A 22,090-nucleotide genomic window follows, 5' to 3' on the forward strand; every position below is an offset into this window, starting at 1 on the left:
TTTTAGTACCACTAGGTCACCACCTACTGTATTTAGTAAAATTTTAAATATATTTAGTTTGATATTTTCAGTTTATTTTATGTGTTAAGATAAGTTTGGTTTTTGGTTTTAGAATAATCATAATATAGATTATGGTGTTACCAAAAAAGTTCGTGACCAAAAAAAATTACAAGTAAATAAACATAGTCAACAAAGTGTTTACTAAAATCAAAAATTAGGAAAATATAATACTCTCAATAATCAGATTTTTGCATTCAATGAAAATGAAAGAAAATAAAATTCTAGTCAATATAAAAACGAAAAATAAAGATGGCAACAAAACTATGAGTAAGTATGCGTATATATATACTTGAAAGGTATATAAACTATAATCAGAACATCAAAAAGTAAATCCAAAACTTGAATCTTTACAGTAGAGGGTTGAGATAAATAAAACGCCTTGGGAGATAGAAAGAAATGGCTTCTTCCTCTCATTGTTTCTTCGTCTTTTCAATGGCACTTTTGTTACAATTTCTCGTAGCCCCTGCTGCTTCGGCCTTGCCTTTAAACTCCACACAATACATCGACAAATTATGTCAGATGTCATCTATTGACGACAAACCATTCTGCTGGCAAACGTTGACTGGTTTTCGTTGGGCGAAGTATGCCGGAAGCTCGGTAATATCTAACCCATAATGCAAACATATCTTTTCTTATTTATTTGGTATGAAATTTAAAACAATTTTCTTTTATAATCTAAAGGTCACACTTGCAGAAGTCGTGATCAGCGGCCTTCTCGTATCCCATGTCCAGAAGACAATGCGTTTTGCACTACTCACAGCACAAAAGGAGCCGAGTTTGAAGGCACAGTTCGGGACGTTCCACGATACCTATAGAACTATGGGATACTCTCTCGGAAAAGCCTTTCAAGAACTCAGAGTCTCTCCACGTACCGCAAACCATGATGTTATGACTTGTACCGACCAAATCACCCAAGTGATGAATTTGATCGGTAAAAACCAAGACGTGTCTTCGAAGACTCTCATTGACATGACAATGCAAATGAAGAAGCTCCTTCCTCTTGGTGTTACAGCCACACAAGCTATCGGCGGGTGAAGACAGAACGCGAAGATGAGAACATGTACCATTCGGCTTGTCTTTATAATTGCAAAAGGTTGAAAGTATTTAACATATGATATCATTTCCAAAAGCTCATTTTTGCAAATGACTTATATATATCTTTATTAACTGAGAAGCGTTTATACCAAAAGGAGATCTCTTGGATTAAAAAAAAAAAGATCAAAGGAAATTCATCATGAAGAAGAATTCTATTGGATATAGTATATAAATAATTACTTGGCTGCAAATACAATATTAAACTTTAATGTTTAATTTTTTTGTTCTTTCCAGAAAATGGTTTTCTATTAATGCATTAGAAAATAAAATACAAAAACACAGTACATATTTAAAACCTAATCTTAATTATCCATCCCATTACAAAGAAGACATAGATGAAAGAAGCCCATAGTTGGGACTTGGGAGGTGATGCGAATCAGTACCAACTGAGTTTTCCGAAAACATGCAGACTACGTTACAATAGTGACAGAAGAAAGTACGTAAAAGCAAAACATTTAGAACCTTGCAAGCGGTTTTTATTAAAGAATAAAGAAGCGGATTTATATATGATAATAATAAAACATTAAACAGTAGTTCAATTTAAAAAATATAATGAACCACATAAAATGACTTAAGTAGCTTTCGTGCTAATGCTACTTAAAAAAAAATCAAAGACCAAAATTATAAATCATAAAATTAGTTCTTCAAGATTCTTTGTTAATAAAACTTTTGAAAATGATGGTATCTTTTTATTTATTTATTTGTAATATCAAATATTGAAACTGGAAGCGCAAGCTTAAAAACGGAACTGTAAACTTCCAAAACAGATTTTTTGAAATATCACAGAAATAAGATTCTAAAAGCTTTTGAAAGCTTCCGATTCCAAAGCGTGAAGCGGAGCTCCAAAATTAAGCTTCCGAGCTAGTGCTCATTTTCCTCGAAGAAAGTCTAGGCCTCTAGGGTTTCCCTTATGTAGCAGAGGTTCTCTAGGGTTTCCCTTATGTAGCAGAGGTTTAGTGTTATGGTCTAGTGGTCGTAGCGAACCACATATGAAAATAATGTAATATTTAGTTAAATGTTAATTCAATTTCAGAATTTTCTTTTTTATATTGTTAAATCGTGGGAGTTCCGGAGCCGGTCTTTAGTATATTCTGATTTAATTAATGCTTCGACGTCCCATAGAGAAATTAAATTCGAGACACACAATGGATCCAACCCCATTGTACTACAACTTGGTCACCACTCCTTTGATATTTTTTCTATATATTTAGTTTGGTACTTTTAGAAATAATAGAGATTGTCTTGCAAATAGTATGGGAGAAAAATCTGTCTTTGTAATGTACACGAAGACGTTTACTTTGCTTTGGAACTAATTAAATGATAACATTTCGAAAAGAGAAAAAAGGGGAAAGAAGCGATTCTTATATATAATATTACTATAGCCAGGTAGAAAAAATTGCACGTTACAATATTACAATATATTTGGTGTAACATATGGTATCGTCTTTACAAGATATACTCAAGACTAATTGGCCACAGTAGATCCACTATATATTTTAGTTTCTATGTAAGAGAATGTAAATCAAGAATTTACAGAGCAAGTAAATCGAACATTAATAACATGTAATAAATTATTTTAGTACTTACCAGTTGTGAAGCAGATGAATAAGGCAATAATAGTAGGTAGGGTTTATCTTAATTATATTCGTTCAAGATATATATAAATACCCATAGCCACGATTCACGAACAAAACAAAGGTTAAACAAAAATCTGAATACTTAAGAGAGATGGCTTCTTCTTCCTATTGTTTTGCCTTCGTTTCTGTAGCACTTCTGTTACAACTTGTCTTAGGCTCTGCTTTGGCCTCAAATTCCACAAAATACATCGACGACATATGCGACCATGTCAGCAACAAAACCTTCTGCGTTGAAACTTTGAAAGCCTATCCTCCGGCGGTTTCTGCCACCGGCAAGGTACTAATATCTAGTACACAACTATATATTTTAATTACTTTCACCATTGCATTAGTTTTCTTCTAAATTTCAAAAGTTAAAGGAAAAATTTAATATTATATTTTCGAAATTTAAGTTTTTAATTTGGTCTTTGTCATATATGTTGGAAAGAAATTTAAGTATTGTACTAGCTGTCATTAAATCTATGTTTTTTTTGTATGATTGCGATTATGTTCACGTCGCATGCTCAATAATAGACACTTATTTTACTTTTTTTTTCTTTCTAATCTGTAGTTTGAACTAGCTAAGGTCGTGCTCCGCCTCGGCACATCCTACGCCCTTAAATCAGCTAGTTTCATTGAAAATGCGGCAAAGTATAACCCGAACTTGAAGAAGCAGTTCAAGGCGTGTCAAGATGCCTACTTGAACGTTGTAAATTCTCTCAAGATCGTTTCCTCGGAACTCAAGGAATCACCGGAAACTGCAAACTATGATGTCATGGTTTGTACCGACAGCACGAGTTTGGTGAAGGATTTGGTCGGGAATAATACACATGTGGTAGCCAAGAAAGTCATGGCGATGACATTCAAGATGGAGAACCTTCTTGCCATTGCCGTTGGAGCCACCGAAGCTGTTGGTGGGTGAAGACGACGATGAGAACACATACCGTCGTTTAATTTTCCATATTTAGTTTACTTTTGTTAGAGATTGTTTTATTGGTTCAATTTTTCTGGAAGATTGGAATGCAATATTTAATTTTTTACTTTATATAATCAATACATTTCGTTATGGATATGTACCTTTATCAATTTATGATCTAATATTCTAATTACAGCATGCACTATCTAGTTTAAATCAATATGTTTCTCAAAAAATATTGTATGTCATCGTTTTTCTGAATTTCTTTAATTATTAGTAACCTTGTCGAAAAGAAAAAGAGATGTCAGTATCTCTATTCCTAAAATAACGTGAATTTGTCTAGCTAGTATCCTACTATCCTACTATATTAATTAGGAAATAGAGATATGAAACTAACCTTAAAGCGTGTAAAAATTAGATTCAATTACCATAGAAAAAATTTAATTAAGATTATTAATTAATTAATTAAATATAATTAATTAATTTAAAAATAAAAAACGATGACAGATCAAAAATAAAAAAATATATAGAAAAGTAAAAAAAATCTATTCAAATCAAAACTTATTTGTACTTTAAAAAAAATAAAAAATTAATAGCTAAGATTTTTTAAAAAACACATATAACTATTAGTTAAAATAAGGGAGATTCTCAAAATAGCACAAAAATAAGTTTTTATTCCAACATCTCTAAAATTCCAAAAATAACACCAATTAATCTATGAAAATTAAATCCTAAATTCAAAATACTAAACCCTACCTCTTAAAACTATACCCTAAATGTAAAATTGAGAACCCAAACCTAAAAAACAAAATTCTAAAAATTAATTTTAAATATTTTAATGTGTTAAATAGTGCTATTTTTGGAAAATTATGGAATGTGTGCTAAGTTTGGAAAAAAAAACTTGTTTTAGTGCTATTTTAGGGTATTTCTCTTAAAATAATTATGTTTTCTCTCTAATAAAATTATGGATGAAAATTACTAAGTATTTTTTTAAAACATGTTGACCCGTGCTTTAAGTAGGAGATATCTCCTCCTAGCAAGCAATTAATTGCAACCCCGATAATAAGATGTTTTGTTGAATTAATTTATATTTTGAGACAATGGAAATAACTTCTATTAGAATGGATTTCAATATTCTTCTTGAAATATTTTGTTAATAACATGCATTATACGGTGTAAGCAGAAAAGTAAAGTAGTAACATTGACACTGTCACAAACCATTAATGAATAATGATGCTATATCATATTTATAAATTCATAGCTTTAATCTAAAAAATGTGTAAACATATTACTTTTTTTTTTACAATTCTTCTTTTACCAACACCCAACAAATATAATTTTAAACCAAGGGGAGTAATCTAAAAAAAATCCGTGGTAGAAAATAATGAGAGGGGAATATGTCAAGAACTCCTCTCGAAAAGATCTATACTCTTGGGCAATGGGGTCCTTAAGGAGGAGGCCCAAATAATTTCTCTACCCATTAGTTTCTCACTCAAATAATCACACAAATTATATAACTTACGTATTAACAAAATTAATTTAAATGTGTATTTTAGGACATAGCTATGTGGTTTGTGCGAAAGTTATTTCCATATATAAATGAGCTAAGCCTCCAAAGAGTGACCACATTCGGAAAAATAAAAGTAGTTTTATTTGTCGCTTCTCAAGGTGGCAAACCAAGGAGAACAAGAAGAGTCCAGGGCCACTGAGCCTGTGGTTGATGACGTCTACAATTTTGAAGACGACCCTGCGGTTGATAGGTTCAATAGGTTTGGCACAGAGATGTCTGCCATGGTCTCCGCCTTGACACAGGTTGTTTCTGGTCGCTCTCAGACTGAGGCTGAAAGGGCACACTCTTCCTCCTCTTCGGCTGGACATAAGAGAGGATGGCTTGGAATCGGTTCTTCTTCACTTGGTCCGATCGGTGAGTCTACGTGTTATATTTTCATGAACCGTTCTTAATTAACATCTCAAATACAATTTTTATTTGGTTAGATGTTTCTCTTTGACGTTTGTCAACTTGAAAGCATAAAAAACAATCGCTGTTCTGTACAGAAGAATTCACAAGCAAGGCATTACCAGACGAAATAGGGGGAAAAAGAAGGAGATACAGGGGAGTAAGGCAGAGACCATGGGGAAAATGGGCGGCTGAGATACGCGATCCACATAAAGCCGCTAGGGTGTGGCTCGGGACGTTTGATACAGCGGAGGCCGCTGCTAGAGCCTATGACGAGGCTGCACTCAGGTTCCGTGGAAGTAAAGCAAAGCTTAATTTCCCCGAGGATGTAAGGCTTCTTCTTCCTCCCCCTCCCCCTCCTCTTCCCTTACCCACTGACACGGTGGTGAATAAAGCAGAAGAGGATCTTATGAATTATAGGAGTTATTCAAAGTTGTTGCAAAGTTCAGGCCAACGGTCTTTTTATGGGCATGGACAAGAAGAGAGTAGCAACATATTAGAACATTCACCGATGAAACAACCTCTGCCTCCTTCAAGTTCTGGTCAAAGATCCTCTGATTTTTCTGGACCTTCCTCTACCTAATACATTTTTATGTTATAATAAGGATTTTTCTTGTCTTTATACAATGTTAAGTGCGAAACAATATATATATTTTACTCTGTTATTTCAACTAAGCTCTCTATGTTTGAGTTCACTGTAGAGTCTTTCTTAATCATCAAAAATATTAGTTCCTACGTAATAGTTTTTAGTATCTCAGTACTTACGTCAATCGGTCAAATGCTCTCTTGATGTCATCCCGGAATTTCTCAAATCGACTTTATATTGGTTAAACACTTAAAATAATATGTCCTCTACACGATTAGTATCGAAACGGTTCTGTATTGTGACCCGAATAGTATTTGTCGGAAAGAAAAATAAAGCAACTTGAAAAACAAGCAGAGTTAGGCCAGTGACAAAAGTTAGGCAAGATGCAGCATCGGAGTAAGCAATAGGTTAGCTCCATGTCACGTACATGATCCATTTTAAGCTATATTGACAAATTCCTTTCCATGATTCTTGTCTTGGACCATAATTCATTTAATTTTACGAATTTTTTTTGAAATTATATTCATGATTCATATGAATGTCAAAGAGAAATTAAAAAGGTTAGGTCGTCGAGAAGACGTAACTCGACTTATGCACTCTCTAGTTTTAAATCAATACCTTTATAACTGATATCTTGAGAATATTTATTTATTATATTATTTTTTGGTTAAAATCTTGAGAATATTTTTAGCAGAAAATTAAAAATCATGCTGGCAAGATAGAATCACATATACAGAGTAAAGCCATGCATGCGTATGCAACTTATTCTACCGCTGACTTACCCAAAAGTTTTAGCAGAAAACTCTGCAACTCGGTTGGTTTTTTTCTCTGAAGGACGCATCGTTCTTCTTATTATTCTGGATTATAACACAGACACCTACACAACATTTTTTTTCTCCCAAAACTTGCATTAGGCGGCATAATCTTTTATATTATCGGATTTACAGTTTTTTAGATTTATAATTTATTTCCTAGAAGTATATTTAGCACAAAGTAATTAAAAGAGATCGCATAATCGATGTATATATATGAGCTTCTATTTGTAAATTAAATGACACAAAAATAAATTCTAGTAAGATAATAAAACAAAAGAGGGTAAGCAAATGGAGAGCATAAAACAACAAACTTGACATAATACAAAACAATTTACTTTATCACATGAAACAAGTGTGGACTATTCGTAATATACGTAAGTCAATAATTTTTTTGTGAGAAATTATATATACTGATCAACCAAAAGGTTCAAAAAGTGTGGATGGTTATAAGTCACGGCAAACGAGATCTTGATGGTCGAGGGGGGCGTGATACTAAATTTAGAAACTAGTGACAATCATCAATATTTCTCTCCTTCTCTATTCTTTAGTCATTCTAATGCAAATAACTTTAGTTGTATGCCTCGTAACCACACTGCTTTTCAATAAGTGGTGAAGCGATCTTTAGACACTTTCTCATTCGGGGTAAGAGAACAAAAAGAAAAAGAAGTGACAAAAACACACTCGCTCATAGAAAATGAGGGACATAGGAGTATAGGACAACCATTGAGCGTGTGTCATGGTCCTCGGGGACTGTTGAGAACGGTTGGGTCCCATATCAGCTTGACGTGCCGTTATTCTCTTCTCTTTGTTAGCATAGCAATGATCAGACTTATAAGTTAGACAATGCATGTAATTTTTTTTTTTTCAACCAAACATTAATAAATTAAAAAAGTAGTTATAAGTTAGTAGTCCAAATAGAAGTAAAAGAGTTTACGGAAGAAATTTCAAAAATTAAAGTTTTTGAAAAACGACAATGCATGTAACTTTATAAAAATTATACCTAAAAAATATTTTTAAAATTGTTTTCGAGAAGTTAGAAAATCAAACATACACATATTTCTATATCAAAAACTCTTTTACGCAAGTTTTGACAAGCTTCGAGTGAAGTTTACAGAAGATAGACAATTGCGGTTAGTAAAGAAGATATATAAGGGTTATAAATATTCGTTTTGACAGATAATGCAATTAGTATTTTTATTTAAAAATACTTCTATTTCCATGTCCTTTTAAAAAATATCTCTCCATCTTGATAATTTTCAAAACTACATTTTTTATGTACAAAATAATTAAATTATTCTTTTTTGAGTGATGGTATATATTCAGTCACAAAAATCGAAAACATTTCCGCAAAAAAATGAAAAAAAGATTCCCGCAAAAATTACGAAACTGGGTTTTTTCGTCAAAAAATTTAAAATTTATACCTTATAAAATCTTTGTAAACGCTTTTAAAATTTTTTTAAAAATCTTGCAAACGCTTTTACAATTTTTTTACAAGGTTTTTAAAAGATTTCTAAAAAGTTTTTAAAAAGTCTTTAAAAGGTTTTAAAAGGTTTTATAAGGCATTTACTAAGTTTTTATAAGACTTCTACATATAAAAACTTTATAAATGTCATATAAATATTTTTTAATTAAAACTTTATAAAAGCCTTATAAATATTTTTGTCGAAATTTTTTTGATGGGAAAATATGTCGAAATTTTTTTGCGAAAAAGTTTTGTTTTCAATTTTATTGATTAAAATATTTTCATGTAAAAGTAAAATAGTCATAAAAAATTAAAGGAGAGCAAATATGAAAATGACCAAAAAATATATTAACAAAAATGATATTTCTAACTAATTCTCTTTTAATTATAAACTACAAAAAATCTATGTATAATTTATATGAAAATAGGATAAAAACATTAATAAAAAGTACGACTTTTTACAAAAGTCAACAAAACATTTGCGTATATAAGTTATATTGGAGCCCATTGTCATAATTGTGATAGTAGTATTTGTCTATACTTTTACTCTATAAATTTGAATGTATTGTTTCAATTGTATGGTACACTTCTTCTCGATAATAAACGTAAACTCTCTTTCTCCTCTGGCTTCTCATATACACTTCTTAGATTAGTTTTAGATAACTCATATTTTAGAACTGTGGAAGTCCTCTGATGCGGACATCGATCCTACAAACCAAACCGTTGAACCAGATCCTGTACCACATCCTGTACCAGAAGTACGAGAAGACCCTATGACACGATCAAAGGCTAAACAGCTAAGGACGAAGTTTAACCTAACCGTTCAAGAAATTGTAAGCTCCCTAGAGCTAAAGGACGTCAACTGGTCGGTACCACCATCATGCCACCATAATGGACATGATCACATTACCGAGGAAGAGCTTGCTGAAGCCTTCACCCAAATGAGCTTTGATCAGACCAGTTCCCCAGGTATGAAACCTCTTTTGGCAGGTCAAGGAACCTCAAGAATCCAAGAGAAGACATNAGGTTTAACCTAGCCGTTCAAGACATTGTAAGCTCCCTAGAGCTGAAGGACGTCAACTGGTCTGTACCACCATCATGCCACCATAATGGACATGATCACATTACCGAGGAAGAGCTTGCTGAAGCCTTCACCCAAATGAGCCTTGATCAGACCAGTTCCCCAGGTATGAAACCTCTTTTGGCAGGTCAAGGAACCTCAAGAATCCAAGAGAAGACATTGGAGCTGCAAGAGACGTGTGATACAAGCTACACCTCCGAAAGCAATCAAGAGAGTGAAGATCAAGACCAAGACATAGAGGACATGTACGAGCATCAAGAGACTGATCAAGATACTCTAGAGGAACTCCAAGAAGACCCCTAATTCAATAAACAAGCCAACAATCAAGCACAAGACAAGAACCCTGAAGTAGCACATCGAGTAGTACAAGAAGTGATTCAGAGAACATCAATTGGGCCTAGATCGCATCCAGGTAAGTCTTATTCAATATTTTCGATCCTTGCAGGTCCCACCAACCCCAACAACGGCTAGAAGACTTGCTCATCAAGAGAGATCACCCTGAAGGATCGATTTGATCATCAAAGGGACATAACTCTTCCACTTGCTCGGGATGAATGGCAAAATCTAAGATTCCAAGACTTTGACAAGGTGATGAATTACAATGCAGCCATGTTGGGGATTGTCGCCAAGCTAAGATATTGTGGTGAAACCATCACGGAATCTCAGATGCTTGAGAAAACGTACACCACGTTTCACAAGAATCACATCACTCTGCAGCAACAATATAGGTTGCGTGGATACACCAAATTCTCATATTTGATTGTGGCGCTCTTAACAGCTGAAAAGAATAATGAGCTCCTTATCAAGAATCACATGTCTCGACCCACCGGATCAAAATCATTCCCTAAGGTTAATGCATTGGATGTTAAAAATCTAGTGAGAAATAATAGAGCTTTTCGAGGACGCGGTCGTCGAAACTATCGCGGAAGCGGGAGAAGCTATAACTCTCAAAGCAGGAAGTCATACTAATGGATTCGCTCTAAACAGAGTCCGAAAGGAAAAGAAATCCAAGAAAACACTACCCAGAAACGTGAGAGTTCTTGTTTCATATGTGGCACTAAGGGACATTGGTCTCAGGTATGCCGAACCCCTGCACATATTTGTGCTCTGTACAAAGAATTCGCTAAGGGCAAAGGAAAGGAAGTGAACCTTGCGGAACATTCTGAGGGTACAACCCACCTTGAGGCTGCTGATTTCGCAAACAATCCTGATGAGGATGTCCTTGCAGAAAACTAAAATGCCTATCTTATGAAACTCGAATTTCCGACAACTATGCCATAAATAAGTCGATGTTTGTTTGAAAATTCCTATATTTGTGTGCTTCTATTACCTCTCTTGTATAATTATTGTGTGCTTTATGAATAAATTTATTTTCAATTTCTATTAACCGATTATATTTATTTCACACATAACCAAATGGATCACATTACAAGTGGAACATTATTTAAGACAAATCATGGAGACATTTGCATACCAGATAGTGGAACAACGCACACTATTCTGAAACATAGAAAATATTTCTCCGATCTGAAACAACAAAAGTTATTGTTAATAGAATATCAGGTCCCACCGACTTAATTGAAGGGACTGGTAAAGGAAATTTTGCATTACCTAACGGGACAAATTTTTTGATAAAAAATGCATTTTTTTCTCCAAATTCTAAAAAAAAATTGTTGAGTTTTAAAGACATATACCTTCAGGGATATGACACTCAGTCTGCAACTGAGAATGGAAAGAAATACATGTACATTACTTCTGAAAAATCAGGAAAAAGACATGTATTGGAAAAATTACCAAGACTCCCGTCAGGTTTACACCATACATACATAAATTTCAATAGAATCACACCTTGTGATCAAAAGAAATCATGATGATTTCACATTGTGGCATGATCGCCTTGGTCACCCATGCACCACAATGATGCGAAAAATTATAGAGAGTTCACATGGACATTCACTAAAACCCAAGAGATTTCTCAGGGGAATAAAATGACATGTGTTGCATGTTCTCTAGGAAAATTGATTATAAGACCATCGCCAACCAAAATCGGTAAAGAATTACCAAAATTTATTGAACGAATTCAAGGTGACGTTTGTGGACCTATACACCCACCATGTGGACCATTCTATTATTTCATGGTAATGATAGACGCGTCTAGTAGATGGTCACATGTTTGTTTGTTATCATCTCGAAATATGGCATTTGCGAGATTTCTGACTCAGATAATCAAACTAAGAGCTCAGTTTCCTGATTATCCAATTAAAGGAGTTAGATTAGATAACACTGGTGAATTCACGTCCCAAGCATTCAATGATTATTGTATGGTAACAGGAATCAATGTTGAACACCTTGTAGCCCATGTGCATACACAAAATGGATTGGTAGAATCTTTAATTAAACATATGCAATTAATTGCAAGACCATTGATCATGAGATCAAAACTACCAACCTCAATATGGGGACATGATATTTTGCATGCTGAATCACTTATATGCATAAGGCCAAGTGCATATCATAATTTTTCCCCATTACAGTTAGCATTTGGTCGATAACCAAATATTTCTCATCTAAAAATATTTGGTTGTGCGGTATATATACCGATTGCACGCCCACAACGTACTAAAATGGGACCACAGAGAAGGTTGGGAATATATGTTGGTTGTGATTCTCCATCAATTATATGATACCTAGAACCTCAAATTGGTGACATATTTACTGCATGTTTTGCAGATTGTCATTTTGATGAATAAGAATTTCCGGTTCTAGGGGAGAAAATAAAAAGATGGAAAAGGATATCAAATGGTGTGTAACATCATTATTACACCTTGATCCTCCCATAAAGCAGTCAGAACTGGAAGTTCGATGAATTATGCATTTACAGAGTATATGGAAAAATTGATGAAACACATGAGTCTAGAATACGCTTAAAGCGCGGTAGACCAATTGGTGCGAAGGATAAAAATCCTAGAAAAACAAAGGAAGTCGAGAAACATGACGCTCCCAAAATGACAGAAAATATTATGGAAAAAACAAATCATGACTTTTCCACCAATATAGAGCATCATGAATCTGAAGAAAATCATGAGATATCTATCAACTATATCCATAGTGGAAAGATATGGAATCGAAAGAAAATGGATGATGTTTTTTCTTATATTGTTTCAAAGGAAATAAAAGAAAAAATCGAGGATCCAGAGCCAAGGTCAGTATATGAATGTGAAAAGAGACATGACTGGATAAAATGGAAAGATGCAATACAAGTCAAACTTGATTCTCTTAATAAAAGAAATGTATTCGGACCAATTGTGGCCACACCTAAGGGTGTAAAACCTGTTGGTTATAAATGGATTTTCATCCGAAAACGTAATGAAGAAAACGAGATAACAAGGTATAAAGCTCGTCTTGTGGCACAAAGTTTTTCTCAAAGACCTGGTATTGATTACGAGGAAACATATTCTCCCGTTATGGATGCTATCACGTTTAGATTTTTAATGAGTCTAGCAATGATAAAAATCTAGAGATGCGTCTCATGGATGTTGTAACGGCATATTTATATGGATCATTAGATAATGATATCTATATGAAAATTCCTGATGGATTTAATATGCCTAAAATGTTAACTTCTAAACCAAAAGAATTATGCGCAATAAAATGACAAAGATCATTATGTGGTTTAAAGCAATCTGGGCGTATGTGGTATAATCACCTTAGTGAGCACCTAAATAAAGAAGGATATGTGAATAATCCTCTATGCCCTTGTGTTTTTATCAAGAAAACAATATCCGGATTTGTAATTATCGCGGTCTATGTTGATGATCTAAATATCATTGGAACTCAAGAGGAAATACAGAAAGCAACAAACTATTTAAAAGGAGAGTTTGATATGAAAGATTTCGGACGAACAAAGTTTTGTCTTGATTTACAAATTGAACTTTCTTATAAGGGAATATTTGTACACCAATAAAAGAGTTTTAAAACGCTTTCATATGGATAAAGCAAATCCTCTCAGCACACCAATGGTCGTTAGATCACTTAATATTGAAAAGGATCCGTTCCGACCACATGAAAAAAATGAGGAGATATTTGGTCCTGATGTACCGTATCTAAGTGCAATTGGAGTACTAATGTACCTTGCAAATTGCACTCGGCCAGATATATCATTTGCAGTTAACATTTTGGCAAGATTCAGCTCATCCCCTACACAAAGACATTGGAATGGGATAAAACATGTCTTTAGTTATCTTCAAGGGACTATTGATTTAGGATTATTTTATCTTAAAAACTCAAAAGGTCAAATGGTGGGTTTTGCAGATACAAGATATTTATCAGATCCACACAAAGCTCGATCACAAACTGGATATGTTTTTACTGTTGGGGGCAATGCTATATCTTGGTGCTCTCAAAAACAGAGTTTAGTAGCGACTTCCTCAAATCATGCTGAAATCATCGCACTCCACGAGGCAAGTAAAGACTCTGTATGGCTTAGGTCAATAAGTCAACACATTATGTCAAGCAGTGAAATCAACGTAAATATAGAGCCAACTGTCTTATATGAAGATAATGCCGCATGTGTTGCTCAGACGAAAGAAGGATATATCAAAAGTGATAGAACTAAACACATCCCTCCAAAGTTCTTCGCATATACCCAAGAGCTTGAGAAGAATAAGGTAATTGAAGTAAGATATGTTAGGTCATCTGACAATGCAGCAAATATTTTCACAAAGTCATTGCCTACTTCAATATTCAGAAAACATGTCCATAACATTGGGATGCGTCATCAATGGGATTTCTAAAGTGTTACACTAAGTCATTCGAGGGGGAGCAAATGTGATTGTACTCTTTTACCTTACTATGGTTTTTCTCAACAAGTTTCCTAGAAATGTTTTTAATGAGACAACCAGATCCATCACAAAGGCACAAACGACAATGAACTCTAAGGGGGAGTGTTACAAAAGTCAACCAAACATTTGCCTATACAAGTTATATTGGAGCCCATTGTCATAATTGTTACAATAGTAATTGTCTATACTTTTAATCTATAAACTAGGAGATATCCCGTGCTGAAAGCACGGGTCAATATTTTTAAAAAGAATTATAATATAATAATAAAAGTTATTGTTATATTTTTGTAAAAAAAATATTTTGTTTGAAATAATATTTATTTTTAATTATTCTTTAAATCTATTAGTCTATTTGAATACTAATTATTTTAGAATATTATAGTATTTTATTTTTGACGTATTATTACATTTTTATATTGTTTGCTTGTTGTATTTGCATCATTATTTTGTGAAATATAAAATAGTAATTTTAATATTATATATTTTGAGCAAATAAAAAATATTAATTTATCATCTATTTAAATTTAGTTTTATCAACCCGCCAATGTGGAAATTAAATCACACATTTTTCATAGATTGTTGATAATATATTCGTTTTTAAAAATTCAAATCACAATATATGCAGCAAAAATTTTGCATTTTATTAATCATAAGTATTATATAAAAATTTCAAACAACTTGTAAATAAAATAAGATAAAGATGATAGGAGAATCATAATTTGAAATCTTAACAAAATTTTGGAATTTAGTTATTAAAAATAATTATATTGTATACTTGGATATAAAATCTTAGTTTTTAAAATTCTGGTTGGTTTATATTTTTCTAAAAATAATATTTACTAATTTCGTCCATAATTTATTAGAGAAAAAAATTTTTAATTATTTTTTAGATTTTTTAATATTTGATCTGTGAGTATTTTTATTTTTAATTAATTATATTTATTTAAATTAATTAATTAAGCTTAATTAAAATTTTCTAATGGTAATTAATTATAATTTTTATATATTTTAAAGTTAGTTTCATATCTGTACCTCCCAATTAATATTGTAGGATAGAAACATATTGTTTCAATGTATGGTACGCTTCTTCTCGATAATAAACGTAAATTCTCTTTCTCCTCTGAATTAAAACACGACTATAATAACTGTTTTTTTTTCAGAGATCTTTTACTGTCGAAACTATAGTTGGTTTTGTTATTTTCAATTTCATATTTCTTAGTACTATATCGAGTAATATCATAATTAAGTATTCAGATGTCATTTCATTGAGTTCTTCCATTAACTATTTACTATGATCGAAACTTAGGATTTGTTCTTTTTGAAGATATTGGTTGAAATTTAGTATATTTCAATAACGATCATATTCAACCTCATAAAGAAATTTCAGTTTATGTTTCTTATATTTTAAAATTTGTTAGAACGTAAAAAATAACGTAATATAATTAGGACAGCTAACTCTTGGTCATACATAACTTATAATTAACATTACGATTAAATCAATGATATATATATATATATATATATATATATATCAATGAAATATGTAGGGTAAGAGTAAGACATGTAAATTTGTTATATATCATTGAAAACAATATTTAGAGTGATTGTCGTAAACCGGAATACTCATTTGGCCTGCGGTGACAGTAATTATTTTGACTCCACCGCCAAAGACAAAGACCGCACTCATTCTCTCTCTCGTGGTCGAGTCAAAACACATTTAAAGACTGTTACTACCTTTCACGCTCTTCTTGTGTTTTGCTTCGGTTACAGATTCTTCATTCCAATCTTTTTCCAAATCTCCATTAATTCCTTCACTTCAAGATAAAAAGAATCATTTCTGCTTTCTCTACAAAATAAACAAAACAAGAAAGAGATGGGAAACTGTCAAGCAGTGGATACAGCTAGAATCGTGATACAACATCCAAATGGGAAAGAAGAGAAGTTATGTTGTCCAGTTTCAGCTAGTTATGTGATGAAGATGAACCCTGGCCACTGTGTTTCTCTTCTCATTTCTACCACAGCTCTCTCCGCCACATCTACTGGTCATGGAGGCCCTCTTAGGCTCACGAAGATCAAGCTCCTTCGTCCAACGGATACGCTTGTTCTTGGCCACGTCTATAGACTCATCACTACCAAAGGTATAACAGATTAGGACTATAATTAAGATGCCTAAATTTACTCCAACTCTATATTAATTGTTAAGTTGTGTCCTATTTGATATTAAATTTGTATTTCCTAATTTCAAAAGAACTATTTGCTTTTGTCCGTTTCATTTTTTGTTGTTGTTGATAAGTTGATATAAATTAAATACGTTACTCTCTTCTCAGCTGTAACCCTAGGATATGAAGGAGCTTAGAGCTTTAGAGAATATACAATTTCTAGACTCTCCAAAGTGTCTCAAATTAGTTGTATTAAATATTACATCAAAAAAATATTCATGCCTTTTTTTTTTGTAGAATACATACCCATATGCCATATCAAAGAAATGAAATTTAATAATTTCGAAGTGATCAGAAGAACAGTATGAATTTTGAATGTTGTACTGCCTCACTCTTTGTTATATTTTTTGGATGGGGTCTAATCTACAAGTTTTGAAACTTCTTTTTGGGTGCAATCAGAGGTTATGAAGGGTTTAATGGCGAGGAAGGGTTCAAAGTTGAGGAAAGAAAGTAAGGGATCAGAAGATAAGCAAGAGATGGTGAAAGCAATAAGCTCTAGTACGAAGCTTGACAATGAAGATCAGGTAAAGTGTGATTACTAAGATCAAAATTAAGCAAACGACTAATTTAGTAACTGGTTTTAAATGAGATGCAACAATGTCTATGGCTACAGATCATGAAGAAGCAAGAGAAAGAAAGGTCAAGAATCTCAAGATCATGGCAGCCCTCTTTGCAAAGCATATCAGAAGGAGGCTCAAGCTGAGAAAATTCTAAAACTATTGGGACATTGACGAGAAGCTTCGGAACTTGAGGATCTAGTTTGGAAAATAGGAAAGGCATGTGAGAGACAAACGACAAAAGCTGGTCCATCGGAGTGTGTGATATTAAAGTTACAAAAATTGAAAGCAATCATTCAGTTTTTTTGACTGGAAGACTCATGAGTTCTCCGAGTAGAATAATACATAGATATTGTCAAAAGTTAAGCGTTACAAACGTAACCGAAAGCATATCAAGCGTGCTTGAGCTGATCATTAGATAATTGATCATCTCTATTAAATCATCTGCTACTCATATATTTGAGACAAACATGATGTAAATGTTAGGTTCTATTTACAAGTGGTTTGAAAGAAATTTAACCGGTAAAAACAAAATTTAGTCAGTTTATATTAGAGATAATTTGGTGTGCAAGATGTGTATCTTGCGGACCAAATATCATGGATTGTCAAAGCCCATCTACAAAGTGAAATCTATGAAGCTTAAAACAAAGAATATTCTAAATCTTTATATTGTTTCTTGAAGTATTTCCATTATATATTAGAGTTGATTTAGGAAAGTTTACATTATATTGGTGTTAGTATGTTAATGTTACAATATGCGATGACCTCATATTAAACATAACTTCAAAAAAATAAAATATTCTATATTATTTGACAATTTTGGGGCATAGATTAATCTAGCAAACAAATAAAATAGACGTTTAAATAGTACTTAAAACTCTAATATTTGACTTTACGAAGGGAACCTCCAAGTTATATTAAGAAACATTCGTTGTCAATTGGTCCTTCATGTCTCAGTTAATGATGTTTATCAGTTGATTTTCTATGTTTAACTTTTGAATTTTTAATTGATGTTTTATCAGCTGATTATCTATAATCCTATGTTGATTATGTATTATATATGTTGGGTGTGACATCCTGATTTATAGAGAAGTTTAAAAGAATTTATTTGATCATCTATATCACTAAAGTGCAATTATCTTTTCGTTCAAAGTTCCTAAGAGAACTCCGCGATTAAGCGTGCTTATGCTGGATTAGTTTCAAAATGGATGACTTTTCGAGAGGTGATTGTCGGAACCATGCTAGTGAGGACCAAACACAGGAAAAAATCATGTGATGATTTAAAGACAATAAACAAGTGTTTAAAACCTCCCGGACGTAACAAACCGACCGTTGAATATGAGTGTATCCATGGGAAATGAATGGACGTAGGGTCTATTTAGGAAGGTGAATCCATGGACCAGGAGTGTACATAGGGTCCACTAAGAGTATAGACGGTTGGAGCGTTTGAGTTTGGTATCAGAGCCAAACCTAGACAGTGTGGAGTCGAGTGGGCTCACATCATCGAGGGTCTTGAGAGAACTGTAGAGTAAAGCGTGCTTATGCTCCAGTATTTCAGGTTGAGTGTCCTTCCAATAAGTGATATCGATTGTCGGAACTGTGCGAGAGAGGATAAAACACAAAGAAATATTATGTGGTCATTTTTAGAGAGGGTAAATAAATTCAGACTGACATATAATCTCGTTTAATTGTAAGATTTAAACCTTAAAATTTCATTTACAAACTCAAATTTCCATATAATATTATTTAATTATAAAAACTAAATACTAAATCCTCATTTATAAACTCAAAACCGATATATAACCTTGTAAAATATTGGTTATTTTTTATATGGGTATTATTCATATTTTATCTTATTTAATTTTATTAGTTAGCCAATTCCGATTGACCAAAACAAAGAGGTGAATTTAAAAGTTCACCACTAGGAGTGAACCCAAATATATATTTTTTTTATATATTATATAAAAACCTATAAATTACAATAAAGTAATTAAGAGATCGGAGTGATATGATCAATATGAAGATATGTATATGATTTGATTGTGATTGGTACAAAATACCAATAACTTACTCAAACTTGTTTATGACAACTATCCAAGCAAACATATGAAGTGGGTGAGGGTGTTAAAGAAGAGTGAATGATAACAACTAGTATAGGTCAAGTTTTACCTTTGATTTGCAACACATTCAAAGCTTGTATTTAGAGTTATATTGCACAACTTAAATATACATAATTTACTTTACCAGACTATATTTATAACTATCAAAAATATCAAATACAAAAAAAAAATGAAAGAAATGAGCAAACATTGTTGAGTAATCTTGAAGTAGATTGGGGCTCAAGCAAAGTATATTTAGGAGTAATCTAAATATACATTTATAAGAAGAATAGGAAGTTACGAGTTATGTTAAATTTCCTTTTGTTAGAATTCTTCTATTTCTATGTCTTGAGCAAAGTATATATATATCGAGTTGTGTTAATACTTGAAGGATGTAAGGTTTGAGTTATTTTACCTAAAGAGAGTTTAATAAGAAGATATATTCTTGTTAAGTTTGTGTGTCAATATTTGGTATCAGAGCTTAGAAGAAACCTTAGAAGCTCACCATGGTCGACGTGAAGACAACTGTCGAAGGTGAGTTGAAGTCCAAGGAGATCTCACCTTCTTCTATCGAGTGTCCGATGCTGAAAATGAAGATTGCCTTAAAGGTTAATAAGGTATGGGAGACAATTGATCCAGGTTCGAAGGACAAAGAGAAGAATAACAGGGCACTAGGCATGCACACCAAAAAAAAAAAAAATTGAGTTACCTTTCTTCCTCGACGAAGCTGGTATTTTCCTTGGACGACCTTTCTTCAACTCGGTACCCGGCCAGACGTAGAGACAAAGGAGCTTGATCGCGTTAACCTCAACTTGAAGAGTAGGAGGATATGGAAGAAGACACCTTGAGACGACAACTACAAAAAGATGATGAACCAAGGGGGGTTAGGTAAAACCAAAGCCCGGCCAACAACAGAAAGATAGTTAAACAAGAACGGTCGGCTATCGGGTGAAGGGTTCCACCCAGAAAACCAAGGAATGGACGGGTCCTCTAGAACCCCAGGAGTAACTTCCAGAAAAAAATACGAGCCTTTCCAATTATACGTTTTTCCCTTGGCACCTTCGACGAGGGTCGTATTCTTTGCCGAACCCAGGTAATAAATTCCGGGAGATTTAGTCCGATTCGACGGATTCAGAATTGTCAACTCTTCCAAATGGTCGCAAGTCAGCTTGACTCCTGCAGCCTTGGCCAAAATATGAGACCCACGGCGTTCCGAAAAGTTGCTGGGGTAAATTGAGAAATGGCCGCCTTACGCCGAGCAAAGTACGTCATCAAGAAAGAGGGAAGAGGAAAAGTGAGTCCACACTCAGTAAATAATTTCTCCGAGAGACATATGAAGCCAGGAGGAGCATCCCAGGGACGTTGAGCCGGAGATGGAATTAGAATGTTTGGCCTAGTGCCCAACTTCCCAATGCGAACCGCGTCAATCGCCGAATCAATCTTCAGCGTCGATCTACCAACATGTGAAAAGGCGCCTTCAACCGGCGGAGGAAAATCAATCTCCTCGGGAAAGAATGGGTCATCGGTTAACGTCTTGTCAACCAAGGAAGGGATCCTGTAAGGAAGTCCCGACGAGCTTGAAACGGCTGGGTCGGAAGAAAGGCAGTGTTGAATCGTTGCAAGTCGAGCGATATCTGAATCCGTCGACGATGAATCGGAAGAAACCGGAGACCGAACCTTGCGACGAATAGATCTGGCCGAACCACCAGATTCGGAAGAGGTAGCTTGTCGAAGGTGACTAGCGGCGGAAGGATCGGAGGATACCGATTGGGAGGATGTCATAATGAAAAATACGAAGTACGAACGAACTGACAAAAAGAGACGAGATAATAGAAAGGAAGAATACTTGAGTGAGGGAAGCAAAGCTCGAGAATATGAAATAAGAAGGGTGGAGAAGCGGTATTTATAGGGAAGGAAGGAAGATTCTAGAGACGTAATCATTGCAGTACGCGTTCGGCGACGGTACAGTTTCCGGATCTCACGCGCGTCAAGAACCGCATACAATGATTCGACCCCAGAACATCGAAAACCGCGTAATCACACGCGCGACCTTTCGCTTCCTCGAACCTTGTCCGTTCATCTCAACAACCAAGAGTGAAGGCCCACGCCCGTTCAGGCAAGTTGGGTTTCCGCGACGGACTCCAATGGAAAAGAAAGGTCGTAGGTTCGACCCCCAACATAGTTCTTCGCTTAAAAACTACGAATTAGGGGTGAGGGGGGCTACTGTTAGGGGTAGGCCCGTAACCTAACAAAAGGCCCAGCCCATAAGAAGGCCCAAATAAACCTTCAGGAAGGGAAGGGGTATTTTGGTCTTTGTAATGGACGAACCGACACAGTTCCCTATAAAAGCGGGTGCACGGCGTTCGACCAAAGGGAGGGAGGAAAGAGGAGAGACAAGGCTGTTTACCCATTAAAGGTTAAAAGCGAAGGATTCGAAGAGTCGTCCGTCTAACTCGTCCATTCTAAACTCGTTCATTACTTGCTAACTCGTCTAAGTTGTATTGTAACCCGTCTTTTGTGCTTCGACACCGATTAATAGAAGAAAACTTCGATCATCCTTTTACCGAACTTAAACATTCTAATTGTGACCGATTTAGACATTAACAGTTTCTCATGAGCGACCGACCTTGACACGCTCGATGAAACCATTCTCCACGGTTGTCCCAAACGGGCATACAAATAAAAAATTAAAGGAGACAATAATGCCACGTGCACCGCTCCGCACCGTAAAACTTAACGCCTCCGATTGAAATTACCACAACATAACCAAAAAAAAAAAAAAAAAA

At 34.1% G+C, this 22,090-nt stretch overlaps 3 protein-coding genes across 4 annotated transcripts; all 3 read left to right on the forward strand.

Moving 5' to 3' along the window:
- LOC104725516 lies at positions 387–1,247 on the forward strand. The gene is made up of 2 exons (XM_010444185.1): positions 387–657; positions 742–1,247. The coding sequence occupies exons 1-2, from the start codon at positions 457–459 to the stop codon at positions 1,093–1,095; spliced, it is 555 nt and encodes a 184-aa protein (XP_010442487.1). The 5' UTR covers positions 387–456; the 3' UTR covers positions 1,096–1,247.
- On the forward strand, positions 5,296–6,315 carry LOC104725517 (ethylene-responsive transcription factor ERF110). Of its 2 annotated transcripts, none has more exons than XM_010444186.1 (2): positions 5,296–5,611; positions 5,743–6,315. In XM_010444186.1, exons 1-2 carry the CDS (start codon positions 5,470–5,472, stop codon positions 6,225–6,227), a joined length of 627 nt encoding a protein of 208 aa, XP_010442488.1. In that variant the 5' UTR covers positions 5,296–5,469; the 3' UTR covers positions 6,228–6,315. The 2 variants fall into 2 exon arrangements, with proteins under 2 accessions (XP_010442488.1, XP_010442489.1); XM_010444187.1 differs by having other exon boundaries at positions 5,746–6,315.
- On the forward strand, positions 16,061–17,649 carry LOC104725518. The gene is made up of 3 exons (XM_010444188.2): positions 16,061–16,567; positions 17,048–17,172; positions 17,262–17,649. The coding sequence occupies exons 1-3, from the start codon at positions 16,303–16,305 to the stop codon at positions 17,349–17,351; spliced, it is 480 nt and encodes a 159-aa protein (XP_010442490.1). The 5' UTR covers positions 16,061–16,302; the 3' UTR covers positions 17,352–17,649.

The sequence above is a fragment of the Camelina sativa genome, chromosome 11, assembly GCF_000633955.1.
Source record: "Camelina sativa cultivar DH55 chromosome 11, Cs, whole genome shotgun sequence".
Lineage (NCBI taxonomy): Eukaryota > Viridiplantae > Streptophyta > Magnoliopsida > Brassicales > Brassicaceae > Camelina > Camelina sativa.